The sequence below is a fragment of the Periplaneta americana genome, chromosome 10 (assembly GCF_040183065.1).
Source record: "Periplaneta americana isolate PAMFEO1 chromosome 10, P.americana_PAMFEO1_priV1, whole genome shotgun sequence".
NCBI lineage: Eukaryota > Metazoa > Arthropoda > Insecta > Blattodea > Blattidae > Periplaneta > Periplaneta americana.
This window is the reverse complement of record NC_091126.1, coordinates 32,062,572-32,080,628: the sequence shown is the minus strand read 5'-3', so window position 1 is coordinate 32,080,628 and position 18,057 is coordinate 32,062,572. Positions and strand designations below refer to the sequence as shown.

The 18,057-nt window shown below is 35.8% G+C and overlaps 1 protein-coding gene across 2 annotated transcripts; it reads left to right on the top strand.

Annotated features, from left to right (window-relative positions):
- The first annotated feature begins 904 nt into the window (after positions 1–904).
- LOC138707547 (gastrula zinc finger protein XlCGF57.1-like) lies at positions 905–13,979 on the top strand. 2 transcript variants are annotated; one of them, XM_069837095.1, is made up of 5 exons: positions 905–1,087; positions 3,665–3,824; positions 6,663–6,830; positions 9,720–9,809; positions 12,584–13,979. In XM_069837095.1, the coding sequence occupies exons 3-5, from the start codon at positions 6,750–6,752 to the stop codon at positions 13,841–13,843; spliced, it is 1,431 nt and encodes a 476-aa protein (XP_069693196.1). In that variant the 5' UTR covers positions 905–1,087; positions 3,665–3,824; positions 6,663–6,749; the 3' UTR covers positions 13,844–13,979. The 2 variants fall into 2 exon arrangements, with proteins under 2 accessions (XP_069693196.1, XP_069693197.1); XM_069837096.1 differs by lacking the exons at positions 905–1,087; positions 6,663–6,830 and having other exon boundaries at positions 3,689–3,824.
- Positions 13,980–18,057: the final 4,078 nt, after the last annotated feature.

Here is an 18,057-nt window from a genome sequence, read left to right as displayed (position 1 = left end):
GATATTAGCGATCCTAGTGGTAAGCAACTATCTAATGTTTGCATATTTACTACGTATTTAGCTTCGCGACTGTATATACTAGACTGTGTAATTACTGTATATACCTGGCAGTCTACAAATTCTCCTTGGTGTGCGTGCAGTTCATGTCGAAGCTTGAAATCTTGTCTTCCCATCATGTACATACGCGGCAAGACAAAGTGATAAAAATAATTATTAATTTTGAAATAAACACTGATGCTGAAAATTATAAACAAAGCTTCAAATACCTGTAAAATTGATCAGCCTTCATGATCCTTGACTTTACGAGAGCTAGATCCGGGATGGGTTCCTACATTTAGGCACACTTTGGTCCATTGTGGGCCCTATATAATCGATGATTATCCAAGTTCGACAGGTGGCCTGGGCGACACTCATGAATCTGACACTGACAGATGGGCCATCCTGCCTCAGCCCCTAGTAAAGTCAGGTCCAATTTCGCGAACGAGTAACCTAATAACCCTATGGGCCTGGAGCCCCGAACCCTTTCTTATCAGCCGACGTTGATAAATAGGCCATCCTGCCTCGGCCCCTCATAGAGCCAGGGGCACACGACTAGCATGATAAGTCCCAGAGCCCCAAGCCTTCCTATATCAGCATCGGAATCCCGTACCACTCCTAAGATTTCATCCAGTTTATTTTTACTGTTGCATATGATATATCAAATGAGGGGAGGTGGAGTGTGTATTAACACAACAGTAAACATTTATTACATATGCAGTATTAATGACCGAAATTCAAATATTCCGCCATGGAACAGTTGAATCCTTCCACAGTTGAAATCTCTGGTAATATATGCTTCCTGGATTCTTGGCCGGATCACGTGGAGTATAATTGATAATGTTTATTTAATGTCATAAATACAGGTTCGTGTACAACACATGAATAGCCAAAATATTCTACATATTGAGCCTGAGCCCAAACTATGTCATTAAATATGAACAAAATATGGCGTGTTTGTATGTGCTTGAAAAGAGAATTGTTGTCCCTATTTGGAGAATCAGGAAATATACTATATGACAGAATCCATAAAATCTCTTCTGTAATAGAGGTTAGTAGTTACATATGTATATCATCTTGTTTGATGATTTATATCTTCGCTTATGTTCATCATAATGTACACAATGCCTTTTCGAAAGCATGATGATGCGCATTTGAAAAACACAGACAAATCTGCTCTTTTAGTATTTTAAGATATAATTGTCAATGAGGAATCCGTATACTGAAATTTTCCCAAAGAACGCTTGCGGGACAAAATTCAGGCACATCGGCGACGCTGATATAACCTCTGCAGTTGCGAGCGTCGTTAAATAAACCATATTTTCAATTTGTATATAATACATAACATATGAAGTCGGTTAACTGTCAGCTGTAATTGTATGTGCTTTTAGTGTTGTGTTCGGTTGGTTAGGTTGAGTGCTATGTTATTTTTGGATATATTTCACACACACTATTGCAAGCATGCAAAATACATCATGAGATAAAGACGATTTTGATTTATTGTAAAATAACATTTGTGTGATTTTTCAAAAGTGGATACCGGTGCATTTAATTCATAATCGAATGTGTAGTCATATCGGTAGCAATTATTAAATTGGTATGTGCTGCGTCAGTACATTTGTCTCACTCAAAATTTGATACGACATAGACTGCTAATAATGGTGATTAAATGTGTGAAACCAAAAATGTGACTCTTAACTGTTGGCTTTTTGAAATTAGGAATAGGCCTCCTTAATATTGAATTCATTTAAGTGTTAGGATAAATCGCAATAAAGAGAACGCCAGTAGGGGAAGTTATCCCCACCCACATGAAATATGCATTCGACAGAACACTCACCAATCACGTAGAGTGTCTGCTGAGCTAGTAGGGGAAAAGTGGAAGGGGTAGTGGGCGAAACTTCTACGTTCTGCTTATTGCGATTTTCCCAAGTGTTATAACATGTTGAATAATACATTGTAGGCCTACTAGTATCTCAATGTGTCTTTCGTTTGCAGTATGTATAACTCAGCTAAAAGTCAAGTTACATAAATAGATCATAACTTTCTTTGGTAACGCAATTGTAAAGAAATTGCAAATGCTTATACCGAGCGAGATGACTCAGTGTAATGTACTGAAATAGTATTCGACAAGTCCCGGGTTCGATCTCCAGTGTTGACCAATCTGTTCGAAGATTTTTCCATGGTTTTCCTCGACTGATTATATGGTAACTATTTTTCAGTGAAATAAAAGCGATTATCGGATTGGATCCCAATTGTCACGAAATAATAGCGTAGACCTACAACAGCACATTTCCAACAGTAAAACTACAAACAGTCGCTATATGATTTAGGACTTAAAGCAAATATGTAGGTATGCACTCACCTACTGGAAAGAATTTGGTGTATTCGGATTTTTGTTATATCGTTCATTTGCCTGCATTTTTTAATTGATCATCTTACAGTGTTATTTACTTCTAACTTATACTTCCTTGGAGTCTTTTGGATAAAACCTGGAAATAAAATGAGTGACTCTGAGGAGGATGTATTTTTAATTGCATTAGTTTTAGAAGAAGAAAAAACAAAATAAGCTTCGCATCATCCATTTTATTTAAACCTTCAGTATTATCGAGATTGGAGGCCTTGAAATCGATATATTGTCATTACTGTCTTTATTTTGATCTTGGCCGATACGGAAATCCGTCTACAATTGAACGGTTAAATGGATGAAGGTAATATGTGACATATTTTTTAGATGTGGATTTTCTCAATGGATGATAGTGGTATGTGTCAAGCTAACTTCTGAAACTTACCCCAGCTCTCTAAAATACTTAATAACAGATATTTTTAATGATTTGGTAAGTTTCAGAAGTTAGCTTGACATATACCACCATCATAGATTTAGAAAACCCTCATTTAAAACAAATCTTCATCCACTTAGCCCTTCAATTATCTAGCGAAAATTCTGGATGGAATCCAGTCATGCGGGCAGAGGCGATATGGCCCAGTGAGTAATGCTTAGTTTAAAATAGTGCAAAGAATAAAAATCCTAATGCATCAAATGAATCCGTTCTAGTTAGTGAGCACCAACATTTCGTAAATGCAGATAAAATGTGCTTACATTTTATGATGCCAGTATTAAACTAACAAAGAGTAAACTTTGCTGAACTGCTGCTTATCCAGGGGATAACAAAAATCAGCTACCTGTAAGACTGAGATAAAAACTTATAACTAGGGATCCTTTTTCTCTTCAACCATTCTATTTCCTTATACTAATAAATATCTAGATTACGTAGCTCAGTGTGGCTGACTTATGTCAGTGTATGTATATTGCATAGAATTGTTTAATAACACCACAGTAATTAGGTTAGTATAAAGTTAAAAGGGCGAAGGTTTTAAGACTTATTCTGAAAATAGATCAATCATATTGAGCTACATAATTTAGATAATTACATCCTTCTTATTGATTGAGCTTCATTAATTTCGCTGTTATCAAGGGATTTGCATAAAGGCTCATTAAACATTTCGACAGACGAGAATTGGATGAAATTATTTCGAAGAATCACTGCTCTAGATTTGTTAAATTTTTTTCAAATTGTTATGTCTATCCTTGTTGGTAATACTACAGTTGGAAGCATGTTTTCATTAATAGGAAACCCGTAGACATGAGAGAAACAGACTGAAAATGCAAACTGTGGAAAGTGAACTTCCTGGTATATTGACCTGCAAGATGATATTAAGGAGTTCCATGAGCAACAGGAGCAGTAGTTCCAGTATCAGCAGTAACTACTACTACTTAAGCAATCTATAAGGTAAAATATGTTACATCTAATGGTTGTGTGAACATTTTAAGCAGCTGGAATTAAAAATTAAATTTAAAAGTAACAAACCTTAACAGCCAGTTATCTGTTACTACAGTTTAAATGTCAAAGGTAGCAAGTTATATGTTACTTTTGGTTTACTTTATAAGTGGAAAGGAAAAGAAAAGTCCATGCTTTTCTCTTAATATAGAGCACGATTTTTCTTATGAAATATTCTCTTCTCTATAAAAGGGAAACAGAGAGTAGTACAGAAAGGTAATTTGGTTAAAATATTCTGCAGCTATCCCCACTGCACTTTTCACGGTACAGTCAACATGCTTTAAATAGGCAGGGTAGTGAACAAAGACCATAGCCAGTATAATTGTGGAACAAGAAGGAACTGGAGGTTAAGTATGAATATTGGTTAGCTTGGAATAAAATACCGCAGCGAATACTACCATGTAGAATCTACTGCAACAATGATTCAGAAGGTGATAGAAGTGTGTATTGGAGACGATTTTATTTCAGAGTTGAATTCTAGATATTTTCATTGAACTTGAAAAAGATTAACTTTAGACTAAACCTTTGTAGAGTAATAAAATTCTTTTCATATTAATCCTTTAATTAACGGAAAAGGTACATACGAGCTATTCCATTTCAAATCGACCAAAATATAGAGAAAATTGACCTTACAATTTCTAAATAAAATGAAACTTTTTTTGGACGTAGAGAACTGTGATACAATGCTTTGTGAAAAGTTTGAGGCATCAGAACTTCATAGTGTTTAAATTTAAAATATTTAAATTTATCGTATTTTCATAAAATTTGCAAATTTAAACTGTTGTAGCTCCGAAACCCTTTCACCCAATGATCAAAATCATGGTTTATTTTGATGCTGAGAAATTAAAGTTTATATTGACATATAAACAGATTTTCTTACTTTTTATGGAAATGGAGAAATTTAGATTTTTCCTCATTAAGATGCCTTTGGCTAGGAAAAAAATATTTTAAAAATATTTAGATACCGCATTGTAAGTACAAATAAACACATAATTTTTACTGATGGTATGTTGATAAGAAAGTATTGAAAATATCAAATAAAGAAAATAAATAGTACGCGCGTGAACTAACCAGTGACTGAGACGGGAACTTAGCCGAAACAAGCAAGGCCAGGAGACAAACACGTGATGTGTCTTCTAGCAGTTATGGCTGTGCTAGCTTTATCACAGGTTTTCATAAACACAGGAGTAAAATGACGCCCAACACTCGCTTATCTTCAGCTCTCGGCCAGTGCTTGCAGTACTGCGCCGTTCAAGTCTAGGAGTGTGAAATTAATTTATTTAATACCCTCGAAACTTATTGCCGTACTACTAAACAAACAATGCCGAATCCCTCTTAATTATGCAAGATTTTTTCTCAATATTTTTTTACATTTTTACAAATTAGCAAAAAAGCCTAAAAGTAAGTAAAATCAGATTATCTGTCTCTCTGTGTACATTAAAAATAAGGATTACTTCTTAACATAACCTACCAAATGTCAGCTTCAAAATAAGCTCTCGTTCAATGTTCTGCAGTAAATGGTTCGAGAGTTCTGAGCGCTGAAAGAGGCTTGTTTTTCTAAAATACGCTAAATTTGTCGCTCAATAATACGAAAACCGTTTGACTTTCGATAGTATATTTTTGGAAATGCACTCTCCTCAGCACCTTGTATAAGTAGGGAAAAAATTAGAGTATAAAAAATGCGTGGTTTTTTACTGATCGATTTCATATGGAATAGCCCATACAAAAAAAAAAAGAAATCATGTGGCAGAACAAGGTTAACTTCAGACGTGAATTTCCTGGCTACCCAGTTCCGTGTAGAAAAACAATACTAAATTTAGTGAAAAGGTTTAATGAAACAGGTTCTGTGAATGATGCGATGTGAATTGTGTCACATGACATGGACAACACTTCCAGCAGCTGCTGTGAGGAAGGTGAGTATCGAATGCTATTTATATAACATGGTATGTAAGTTTCAATCCAGCAAAGCACTGGGAGTTCATGACTGAAAGCAGCGGCGGTAGCAGGTGAGACCTGCCGCATGTCAGCCAACAGAAAGACTGGGAATATTTGCTGAAACTACTACCACCACCACCACCACCACCACATGAATATATAGGGTACATCTTAATTAGATCCAAAAACTTTGGAATCAGACAGAGAACCTTTTTTTAGACTTTAGATACAGAATGCATGGACATTGACTGCTAATTTTCATGTTATAAAGCATTTTTGAATGTTAGGCATCATGCTCCTCCCACTTTGACTGCACTGCCTGTGCCTAATACCATACTTCCACTCAGTACGGTGACCATCAAATACTGATGTACATCATGGAAATTTTCAGATGGATCAAGTTAGCGGACATGATATTGCATAAGGAGCAGTGTATCTGGTTCTGGTCTTGAGAAACAAAAGATTCAGCAGGAACTATTCCCAAACTAGCGAGCCCCTCACTACACTATATTTGCCAGCATTAATCGTAGACTGTATGAATAATTCCCATTAATTGGAACAGCATAAATAATTACGATACCCTATTGTGCTGAAACAAAATGTCAAAGCCCGTGAGTTTGTAAATATAAAAAGTCTAAAAACACTTTCTGTGCTCGATCCCAAAGTTTTTCGGTCTAATTTAGAAATATCAAAATGTATTATATTTGATATTTGTGATTAAAAGTCATCGTGGGTAATAAAATAGCTACTATTAGATAATTTAAAAGAACTTGATTGTTGTGCATAGTGGTTTCATTAATGGGTAAATCTGGTGCACAATTCTTTCTCGTTCCTTGAGATATGTTTTAATTTCAGATCAGTGCTGGAGATGGTTTGCCGGCCTAAATATGCCAACCTTGTCTTCACCAGGTAGTTTTCTACGAGTTCAAGATTAAGTGCGAAATGTCTGACACAGATTTAAGAAGTTACATGAGCAGTCAGCAGCTGACAGAAGCATCAGTTTGCATGAAGTCCAAATTTTTGGTACATAAAGCTTTCTTTCTAATAAAAAATATTCTAAGAACACTGATCTCATTTATAAATTAGTTCTTCTTCATTCTGTTACTTATTACTTAAAAATTGCCGTACAGGATGCAAAACAGGAAAGAGCCACAAAAAGACGAAAAGATTAAGGAGTATGAGTTTGATGATGTAACTGCCATCACTATGTAGAAAATTTAACACATGAATGGTTATGGGTAAACGAGGTTGTAAAAGGATGCGACTTGGTTTTAATTATTTTTCTATCTACCTTAAACTCATTCATTTGCACATTTCTTATAAAAAAATGTAAATATTTAAATGTGACACTTTGTTGGACTAAAATACGAAACATACCAATAAAATTACAATGACAGTCATAGGAATGTCCACACCTGTGGCGTAACGGTTAGCGCATCTAGCCGCGAAACCAGGTGGCCCGGGTTCGATTCCCGGTTGGGGCAAGTTACCTAGTTGAGGTTTTTTCCGGGGTTTTCCCTCAACCCAATATGAGCAAATGCTGGGTAACTTTCGGTGTTGGACCCCGGACTCAGTTCACCGGCATTATCACCTTCATCTCATTCAGACGCTAAATAACCTAAGATGTTGATAGAGCGTCGTAAAATAACCTACTAAAAATAAATAGAAATGTAGCTACTCCCAGAGTTTCATACTTCACATTTATTTTGCTTTCTTTTTGGAATAATGTTGTATAAAATTGTAAGATAAAAATAGTAGCGCCAAATTAAATTATTGCAACCTACAGGTATGTACAATAAGGTTAAAAAAGAATGGGCTTGTGACAAATGTCCCAAAATAATGCTCCAGTAAGAGGTAGCAAGAAAACGTTTTGTGGATCATATCTTTTAACAAAGCATATGTTGAAAATGATGTCCCCTTTCTAGATGCAAGAATCATACTGGAGAAACTTACAGATATTCAAGCAAGAATACAGCAAAGTCCTAGGAAATAAATCTTCACGCCGATTAGCGGTACAACATGTTACAGAGATTGGCATTAAGAGGGCTGAAAATACTGCACTTTTATTCTTATAGGGTGGCAGTGATTTACCGATTACAACAAGGGGATCCAGCCACTCCATGATGGTACTACTGATCCATGTCATTTAATGATGTCAGACGAAGTTTGGTTTCATTTAAGCGGTTATGTCCACTTTCAGAATGTAAGGCACAGGGACACACAAAATCCTTATTCATTGTATGACGTTCCTATTCATGATCAGAAAGTGGATGTGTGGCGTGCCATTACTGTATGCAGAGTAACTTTCCCCATTTTTTATATCAGGATAGTCAGGTTAGAATGCCTTCTTTTTTTTTTTCATATTTACCGAAGATGAAAAACAGTATGCTTACTTCCAGCAAGATAACTCCACTGCACGTGCAGCTGCTATATCATTAGAAGCATTAGGAGAACTGTTTCATGATCGTGCAATTAGTCACTGACATTCTCTAGCTCATTCTCCAGATTTAAATGTTTGTGTGATTTTTATCTGTGGGAGAATTTATAACAGAAGGTGTATGTGAGCAATGCACCCTCTCTTGAATGTCTGTAGAATGAAATCAGGTGAGTGGTTAGTGAAATTACAAACAGGGAGTTGCAGAAGTTCTCTAAAATATTTCTACACTGATGTGATTCTTGCATCCACAAAGATGGACACCATTTTGAACATAGGCTTTCAGGCAACGTAAGATCAACATAACGTTTTCTTATTACCACATTATTTGTACAGAACTACTGGGTGTTCAGTTCAAAGTGTGTCATGGCTCGCTGTATGCCGTCATATGGCTAGTCGATGAGCCTAGAGAATTCAATTTTCCTACACTTCCACAGAGGTGTATTACCTATGTGTCAGAGAAGTTGCATAGCAAGTACGGCATTCATTCTGAAGAGTACTTACTGATATGTACGGCAACGCCGGTAGTGGCAGGAATGTGAACTGTTTGGAAATATGTACTGAGGTGAGTTTTTTTCTTACTGTCAGGATGTGGTGAGAGAGTTAAGACGATTTCTTACGTATTTGTTGACAGTAACTTCGACGGTCAACATGGACACGGAGCATTTGATTTGTATTGTGGAATGCTGCCGTATGCAACCGATAACAAATACCCTGCGTACGACTTGGCCGCACAAAACACAGTTAGAAAGAGGTTATGGTAGCACACAGACCGTACAGATCGCCATCTGTTGCTACGACGTTCAAGTTATACCGGACACATTCTCAAGTTCAGATTGAACGCCTTAATTAATAGGCAACTTCTGTAACATAAAAGCTGAAACTCGCTTCAAATCGCTGACTCACAACAGTGACGTCATGACACACTTTGAAATGAACACCTAGTATAGGTCTAAATAACCTGCATTCACCACTGATACATTTTCTCCCATGTAAGAGAGCAGTTGGATCTCCTCACTAAACACGCACTTCATGACCAGTTAGACTTACAGTGCGGGTAAGTTGTATATGTCGCACACTCTATTAACACGATTTTATGGAACAAAACTATCGAAACTTACTTCACTGTTTTCACGTTATGTCTCTTATATGTATCGCAGTCAAAATTTGTTTCAAAATAAAAATTCGTCTTTCCGAAATAACAATTTTATCTTATATTTAGGCAATAATTCACAATTCAGGCTTATTTTATATTTCACGTGTCAGGAGCACCAGAATTAATCTTGATGTAATTTCTGTGATTGCTGACGCTATTGATACAATAAAATAACAGATGAAATGGTATATTGCTACATTTCAGGATAATGCTATGAGTAACTGTTTTGTTAACAGAAGTGGCCCCCCACTATTATTGACACATAAAGGTGAGGATTTTGCCATGAATGTTATTGCAAATAACATCACTCTGGAATTTTCAGGTTTTACCTATGAAAGACGAAACTAACCACGATGAACCTTTACACTCTGGAAAAAAAATGTCTACTGAAACAATAGTACTGCCCGGAGATGTAAGTATATGAAAACTGTATTTTTAGTGATATAAATATTTGAATAGAGAATTTTTTGAATTGATGTAAGATTATATAACTATAATAATAATAATTAAGTAATGCAGAATAACAGTAGGTTTATATTTAGGGTGGATGGTAATCTCTGCACCAAAATGAAACTGGTAATAGATCTTGAGAGATTTTCAAAATCGAACTAAGTTTTTTCTCTAACATTCACTGTTTTAGAGGAAATCATGTTTCTACGAAGCATTTGGTAACAGCATAGCTAATCTAGTAAGTGTGGCGTGTGCTCCTTACCTTCCCCTCTCTCTCTGCTGTACTCAGTTGTTGACATGTGACAATGTCTTGCGTTGCAAGATTTATTTCTACAATTTTCACAATTTAAATTCATGGCTAACGGTTTAAATTACAAAAAAGATTCAAGGCATTAACTATTCAGATTATTTTTACTTACCTGCTTGTATAGCAATCAGTCATTTCTCTCGGGCCGTTACCACAACAGAGTGCAGCAAACATTGGGCAAAGACTATTTTTTTTTCCTGTTTAACAGTGCTTCATCGAAGGAAAAGTGTAATAAAAGTTTTTATATATTTGTTTGTATGTATGTCCGGCTACACAGCGAGAAGGGTCGCCTTCTGGATCCTAGTTGCCACCTTCTTCTGTCCTCCCAATCACAGTCTTGTAACTCTCTCTGTGACATAGCATTACTAACTCCTTTAATCCAAGTATCTCACGGTCGCCCTCTTCTTCTTCTCCCATTTGGAACCCATTTCAAGATAGTTTTCGGCAGTCTTTCGTTTTCCATCCGCTGAACATGTCCGTAAAAAATTAACTGTCTTCTTTGTATTTCTTCGATGACTGTTTTCTCTTTATGCACAAGTCTTCTAATACCCTCGTTCTTGACCCTATCTAGTCTTGACTTCATGGCTGATCTTCTCAGGAAATCCATTTCAGTAGATAGAAGATTATTTTTCATACGCTCAGGTATCTGCCAAACTTCACATCCATAGAGTAATGTGCTTTTAACTATGGATTCATATATCATCATTTTTGTTTTTGTCCTAATGTTCTTCTGCCATAGAATAGAATTTAGTGTTCCTGTAACTTTCCTGGCGTTAATGATTCTTGAATTTATCATATTTTCATATCTTACTGTATTATCAAATTTTGCTCCTAAATATGTGAATTCATTACATGATTTTATTGTTATATTATTACTCAAATTCAGATTTTTACTTATACCCCCTATACACAAATATTCAGTTTTATCCCAGTTTATTGTCAAACCCCATTTTGTGTATTCCTCGTGTAATTTTCTCATCGTGTATTCTATATCTTCCTCCTCTTTGGCAATTACCACCTGATCATCAGCATAGAGGAGTGTAAACAGCATTTTATATATATTGGTATATTTAACATGTAAAATCACCTCGTAAATGTTGGTGCATCCGTCCACATTCCACCCTGTATGTTTCTGTTAGTAATTTACAAATTTTAAATCGGTTATTTAAAGATATTTTATGAACTGTGAGGTTATCAAGATTCAGTGGAATTGGTGATAGTGAGATGGTATAATGGCAAGATCAGATCGATGATTCGCCTTACAATTAAGGTAAATCTCGGTAAAAATTAGGTTGAGGATGTCAAGCTGAATTCGAATCCACCCCAAGCACAGCTCTTAATCAAGTTCAGCTCACAAGCAAACGCTCTAATGGGGGCAGATAGAAAAGTTAAAATTTTTTTTGCCATCATGTTAATAATGTCAAAAGAAGTGCTTTTACAAATTTTGGCCACTCGACCGCAATTACGAGGACCGTAAAAAAATAAGTTCGCTAGGGGCCGTTAACAGAAAAAAAAACACAATTTCATTGGACAAATTTATTGGAACAGACACAGCAATTGTTGAGCTGTTTTTCAACATATTTACTATCGGAATTGAGACATTTCTCATATAATGGGATCGACAAAGAGAGGAGCAGATGCAGTCAAACATTGGTTCCGGTCTGAGGCAGCTGATTTCTACGACACAAAAATTGATCCCACGGTATGAAAAATGTCTTAATTCCAGTGGGAGATATGTTGACAAATAGCGCAACAATTGCTCTATCTGTTTCAATAAATATTTCCATGTAATTGTGTCTTTTTCTATAAACGGACCCATCCACACCTGTGGAGTAATGGTCAGCGCGTCTGGCCGCGAAACCAGGTGGCCCAGGTTCGAATCCCGGTCGGGGCAAGTTACCTGGTTGAGGTTTTTTCCGGGGTTTTCCCTCAACCCAATACGAACAAATGCTGGGTAACTTTTGGTGCTGGACCCCGGACTCATTTCACCGGCATTATCACCTTCATTTCATTCAGATGCTAAATAACCTAGATGTTGATACAGCGTCGTAAAATAACCCAATAAAAAAAATAAACGGACTCAGAGAAAATCACTTTCTGGACGGCCTCGTAATTGCGATCGAGTGGCCAAAATTTGTATTAGCACTTCTTTTGACATTATTAACATGATGGAAGAAAAAAAAAATAACTTTTTTATTTGCCCCCATCAGAACGTTTGGTTGTCAGCTCCTTAACTTTGAGCTACTTTACTTTTAATCTACTACTTTACGCGCAGTTTTGGGCAAGCTGGTAGATGAGCTCACTCCCTAACTCTACTACACTTTTTACTGAAGTCTATCCCTGAATACACATTCCGAGAAAATATGAAAATAATGTACAATTTTAATTCGCGATGTGATACGTGTAATTCACTAATTATTTGCCAACAGGATGTTACAGACGTGTGCGAAGACGACGAGGATGTTCTGTACATTGCAGAGAACAATTCGGATGTCTCAAACTCCAGTGAAACAGAAACGCAAAAACATGTGGCTGCTACTCCTGCCTCTGGAGATAAAAAATTTGGCGAGCCAACAAGCAACAAGGACTTGAGTGAACGTGTGTACCAATGGAGGCAGGAGAATTTAGAAACCGAGTCTACTGAAAGTTATGGCGATACTCATATTGCGTTAAGTTACTGGGATAAACCGTGTGGACAATCCAGTAACAATGATCTCACAACTGCTGCTTTGCAACAGTGGATCATGTCCGGTTCAGAGAGCAATTGTAGGAATGAACATGACACGCCCGAATCGTTAGACGTAAAGAAAGCGGTTGGTAGACCAAAGCGGAATTCAGAAATAGTAAAATATCATGAGTGTCCGCTGTGCGGGAAATCCGTTCAGAGACTGAGATTGCACATGCGGATGCACACAGGAGACCGACCTTATCAGTGTTCTCAGTGTGGCCAACGATTCACTCAACTGGGAAGCCTTAAAAAACATCAGACACTCCATTCGGAGGAAAAACCTTTTCAGTGTGGTGTTTGCGGGAAGTGTTTCAGATGCAAATCTGATTTATCTCTGCACTCTAAACTTCATACTGGAAAAAGTTTTGACTGTTCGTATTGCAGCAAATCTTTCGTAACTCAGAAGGCTATCGACAATCACGTGAGGACACATACGGGAGAAAAGCCATTCTTGTGTCACGTATGTGGTTTGAGTTTCAGTCAGGAAGGCAACCTATCGATGCACGTGAAGGTTCACACAGGAGAGAAGCCTTATCAGTGTTTCGTGTGCATACCTAATAAATATTTTGCTACTCGAACTCATTTAGAGAAACACACGAGAACTCATACCGGTGAGAAACCGTATACTTGTGCTACGTGCCAGAAATCGTTTAGTGATAGAGGATACTTTATGAGACATTTGGCTGTACACACTGGGGAGAAGTCACATGTGTGTAACGTCTGCAACAAAGCATTTACCCAAAGAATAAGTCTGAAAAGACATTCAAGAATACACACTGGTGAGAAACCTTTTGAGTGTATTGTTTGTAGGGAAGCATTTTCTTTAAAACGTGATCTCAAAAGGCATAGCGAGAAAGTACACAACACAGAAAAGAACGTGCTTCCAATTAAACACACATTAACTCGTTTTCAAAATTTTCCAGGAGAATTCAGCGACAACTCAATTGGACATCAGTATTAATTGAGGGCTTGTGTCACAGGTACCCAATATGCCATTTACTTTGCAGAAAATCAATGCCAAAAATACATCATATTAAAAAATATATTGTCTATAACATGAGAATTTTAAATGTCAATTTTTACTATTAAGAAAATCAAATAACAATTAATGAAAAAAAGTTTTTTTTTCCGACAGTGAAAAAAGGAACATTGGTACGTGTGGCACAAAAATTTGTTCCATGAGAGGCCTTTAGGCATTGACATCAGTATTAATAGTGCCAGAGGTACAATATGTTGTTTACTTTTCAGAAAAGCAATGCCGAAAAAGTATATCATAAAAAATATTCTCTCTTACACGGGAATGTTAAACATTATAAATTTTTACGACTAAGAATATACAAATCATTAATGAAAAAAAGTTGTTCTATGAAGAATGAAACATACGTGGCACAACAATTTGTTCCTTAGAAAAATATTTATTTAGCTCACAAGAATTATTCGCCACTCTAATCCTGATGGAGGAATGAGTTTAAAAAGAACTCTAAAAATCGCAGTATGTATGGTAGGGCACTATAGTAGTACAGTGTAAATTTTCAATGTGATAATAGATATAAGTACAATGTTTACTTACTTGAGTTACATGTTTTATATGGTTTCCTTTGCATTCACATCATTTTCCCTATTTGTGATCGTCCATATGAAAAATGACCTTATCTTCACCCTGATCAGTATTGAGATTTTATTTCTGTCTTATAGAGCAGAAAATTGTGATTATTCTGCTGGTGTTTTTTTATTTCAAAATATTTTATTTTACTACAGTAAAAGGGACCTGAACTTCTTCCATTAAAATAGTATTGGTGAAGATAAGGTACCTATTCTGTTTTGTGCAAGGGTACAAAGAAATCAATAATTGCACCATCTAGATGTGTTTCCAATTCACTGTGGGCTAAAGCAAGGAGATGCACTATCATCTTTACTTAACTACGCAGCTTCCAACATAATACGTAAGTTCCGCACATACTAAAAATGTTCTGAAAAAGCATTAATTACTGGTTATAATTAAACACAATAGTATTCCTTTTTTATTATTTTCGTTTGAATATTTGCATTTGCATATGGCCTCGTTGATTTACACAACTTGCAACGATCTTCTTTATGAAAGAGTATGTTACTAACTTTAGTTACAAGAGTCAACAAATATGGCACGAAAACAACCAGTTATTAAATAACTTATTAATTAGCAGGAATTCTTTTATATATTTTAACTATTTTACATGTTAATTGATTTTAACCTTGATACTCTTTGTACTCTATAATCTTGTAAAGTGTTCATATATTGTAACATTCGTAGCTAAATGATCTGAAGATGGCAAAATATTGCTGAAGACGTTCATCTATGTAACATCGTCATATACATTATGTTAATTCAGTGAATAAATTTCACTTAGCATTTGATAAGCTATTTTAGACGTCAAATACACAATATATAATTTTCTAGCTTGATGAAGATGAGGTTCCTTTCATATGAACGATCACATTTATACAGTTAGACTGTTACAAAAGTCATAATGTTTAGGTGGAAAGTATTTCAGCAGAGGCTATTTTTTTATCATTGAACATTTTTCTGCACACCACTCGAGAAAAATTTTAACAGGATACAACTTTGTCCCTTAGGAAAATTGCTTGATACCACCCACACTGCATTATTTAGTTTAAAAACTTCATTTGTTCATTCGTGACCCAGTTTATGCTTTTAATACAACGTTCATCAAATGGAATGCGCCACCTATACAGTACTTATTATGTTAAGAGATCCATTCTCATTTGTTTTTATATTTTACGAGTTCATATACAATAAAGCATTTCCTGAAAGAAACAATTGCGCCATCCAGGATGTCATCTCTCTATATAGGCAGTTTCAGCAACAATGATGTATTCATTAATCAATTAATAATATAAGGGGACCATGTTACAGTTGCTGTAGGTCTATGATTTCAGTATCAGATGGACTTGCAAAAAAATTCCCATGAAACTTTTTTTAACGTGTAGCCTAAAGCTTAAAGAAATTTTAAACTTAATTTAGTTTAATCAAAATTGTTCGTAGACAAATGGGATTGATTATTAAATACGGTGAGTATAAATATAGAAATCGTCAATTTTACTTAGTGTAATTCTAGAGTTATTATAACTGGTATAAATTTCCAAGTGAATACAATTCCTGAATAGTTCCTCTTAATTATCATAAAAGAAAAGAGTGAGAATAACATATATTAAAATTAATGGGCTGCTTCTTTATTAAATGTGACTTACATGGCATGAAATTGGTAAAGTAGAGCAAAACTCCAACGAACGATAAAAATTATGGTCGTCTATGAGCAACACAATGTTGAACTGTTCTTATTTATTACAAAAAAAAAAACATACAAAGTTTATTTGACTCTTAATCGTAAGTTTCACAATACTAAATGAGATGTGACCTACACAACAACACCTTGTGACACTACCAAGTCAAAAAAATACAGACTGCATCAGAACGAAACAAGTTAGCTTATTCTATGTAACAATTTAGAATTATTGTTGATTATCTTCTTGAGAATTCAGAAAAAAAATTAAACATTTAAGCAACATTATTTCAAATTTGGCACAAAGCTGCTTAAGTCTACAAGAAAGGAATAACGTATTCTTTTATCAAAGGTTGCTTCAGGAATCTTGAGCTTAACCTGATCATTCTCTACATTATATCTGTGTTGCCATCTATCTGGATATGCCAATTAAAATTTTTAGTAACAACATTGTGGCGCAGAAACTGAATTCTAAGACATTTATCCTTTACAGACATAACCTGGCCAACAAAATGGTGTACTCTCGTATTATTTGTACTATACCCAACAATAAACCATTCCCCTCCTTTCAGTACTTTTTGACAAGACACTACTTCGATGTCTTCATGCTTTTTTTCCCTTAGCAGTTTTTCAATTTCTCTGGTTTTTCCATTTTTTAAGTTAAAGACGCCATTTTCGCTGTCAGCATAAGGCAAACACTTAATGGTGTATGGTGCAGCAGTTTCAAAATGGTGATTGCTTCTTGTGTCAGGAATGTTCACAGTTACCTGGCCCTCAGGACACAATATATCATCTAGAGCTTTAATTTCTGCTGCAATATTTTCATCTGAAACGTAAATAGTATGTATGTGGGGACACATTTTTTTTGGCAGGCTATATAAAAATCCTGTGCACATTTTGGGTCAATAATTCATGCTTTGGTGGCCTCATGTATGTATCTCTTGACAATTCGACCAAGACTATCTACTGGTCCTTTCCCATGAGCAGTTGCTGAGAAAGTCCAAACTGCTGGCACGTTATGATGTGTGAGTGCACATAGAGGAAATTGTTGCTTAAAATGTTGGGCACTTTCATAAGACTGGAAATGTAAATTGTCCACTTTAGTTTTTTTTTTTAGTAGGTTATTTTACGACGTTTTATCAACATCTTAGGTTATTTAGCGTCTGAATGAGATGACGGTGATAATGCCGGTGAAATGAGTCCGGGGTCCAGCACTGAAAGTTACCCACCATTTGCTCATATTGGGTTCAGGGAAAACCCCGGAAAAAACTTCAATCAGGTAACTTGCCCCGACCGGGAATCAAAACCTGAGCCACCTGGTTTCGCGGCCAGACGTGCTAGCCGTTACTCCACAGGTGTGGACTTGTCCAATTTATATTCAGGATGACCATTCTGGAAATATCTGATTATAGCACTTTTGAATACTGCTACAGCATACTTATTATGTTGCATATAATTAGAGCATATAACATAGGTAACGGATTGTATGAAATTCTTTCTATCTCTGTAGTATAACATTGCAGTGTACAAAGAACGTGAGGGTGAGTTCCAATGAGATGATTGTACTTCGTCCTGATACTGAAATGAGTAGTTTTCACTAAAATCCATGTATTATAAGCTTCCCCTCAGGAATATTTTCTTTTTGTGACAAAATAATCAGCTTGTTTCCTTTTGACAAAGACATGCCTCAGAAAAACTGACAGTTTTTTTTTCCTGCAATTTATCTAACACAACCTGCAGTGGGGCTGAAATAGAAAATCTACTTATTCTTCTATTTTCATCGGACATCCATTGCTTGTACGTGTAATCTTGAGAGGATTGTTCATGTTGTGTGAGACAAATGGATGATAACTGTTTGCAGAGCTTTAAGTTGCCACATGTTAGAAAAGTCTAA

What these genes read in the sequence shown, in the direction of transcription:
- LOC138707547 (XM_069837095.1), top strand. Translation starts at nt 6,750, where the DNA reads ATGTCTGACACAGATTTAAGAAGTTACATGAGCAGTCAGCAGCTGACA. An exon ending in GCATGAAGTCCAAATTTTTG is followed by an intron (nt 6,831 to 9,719) that starts GTACATAAAGCT and finishes TGGAATTTTCAG; the next exon opens with GTTTTACCTATGAAAGACGA. An exon ending in CAATAGTACTGCCCGGAGAT is followed by an intron (nt 9,810 to 12,583) that starts GTAAGTATATGA and finishes ATTTGCCAACAG; the next exon opens with GATGTTACAGACGTGTGCGA.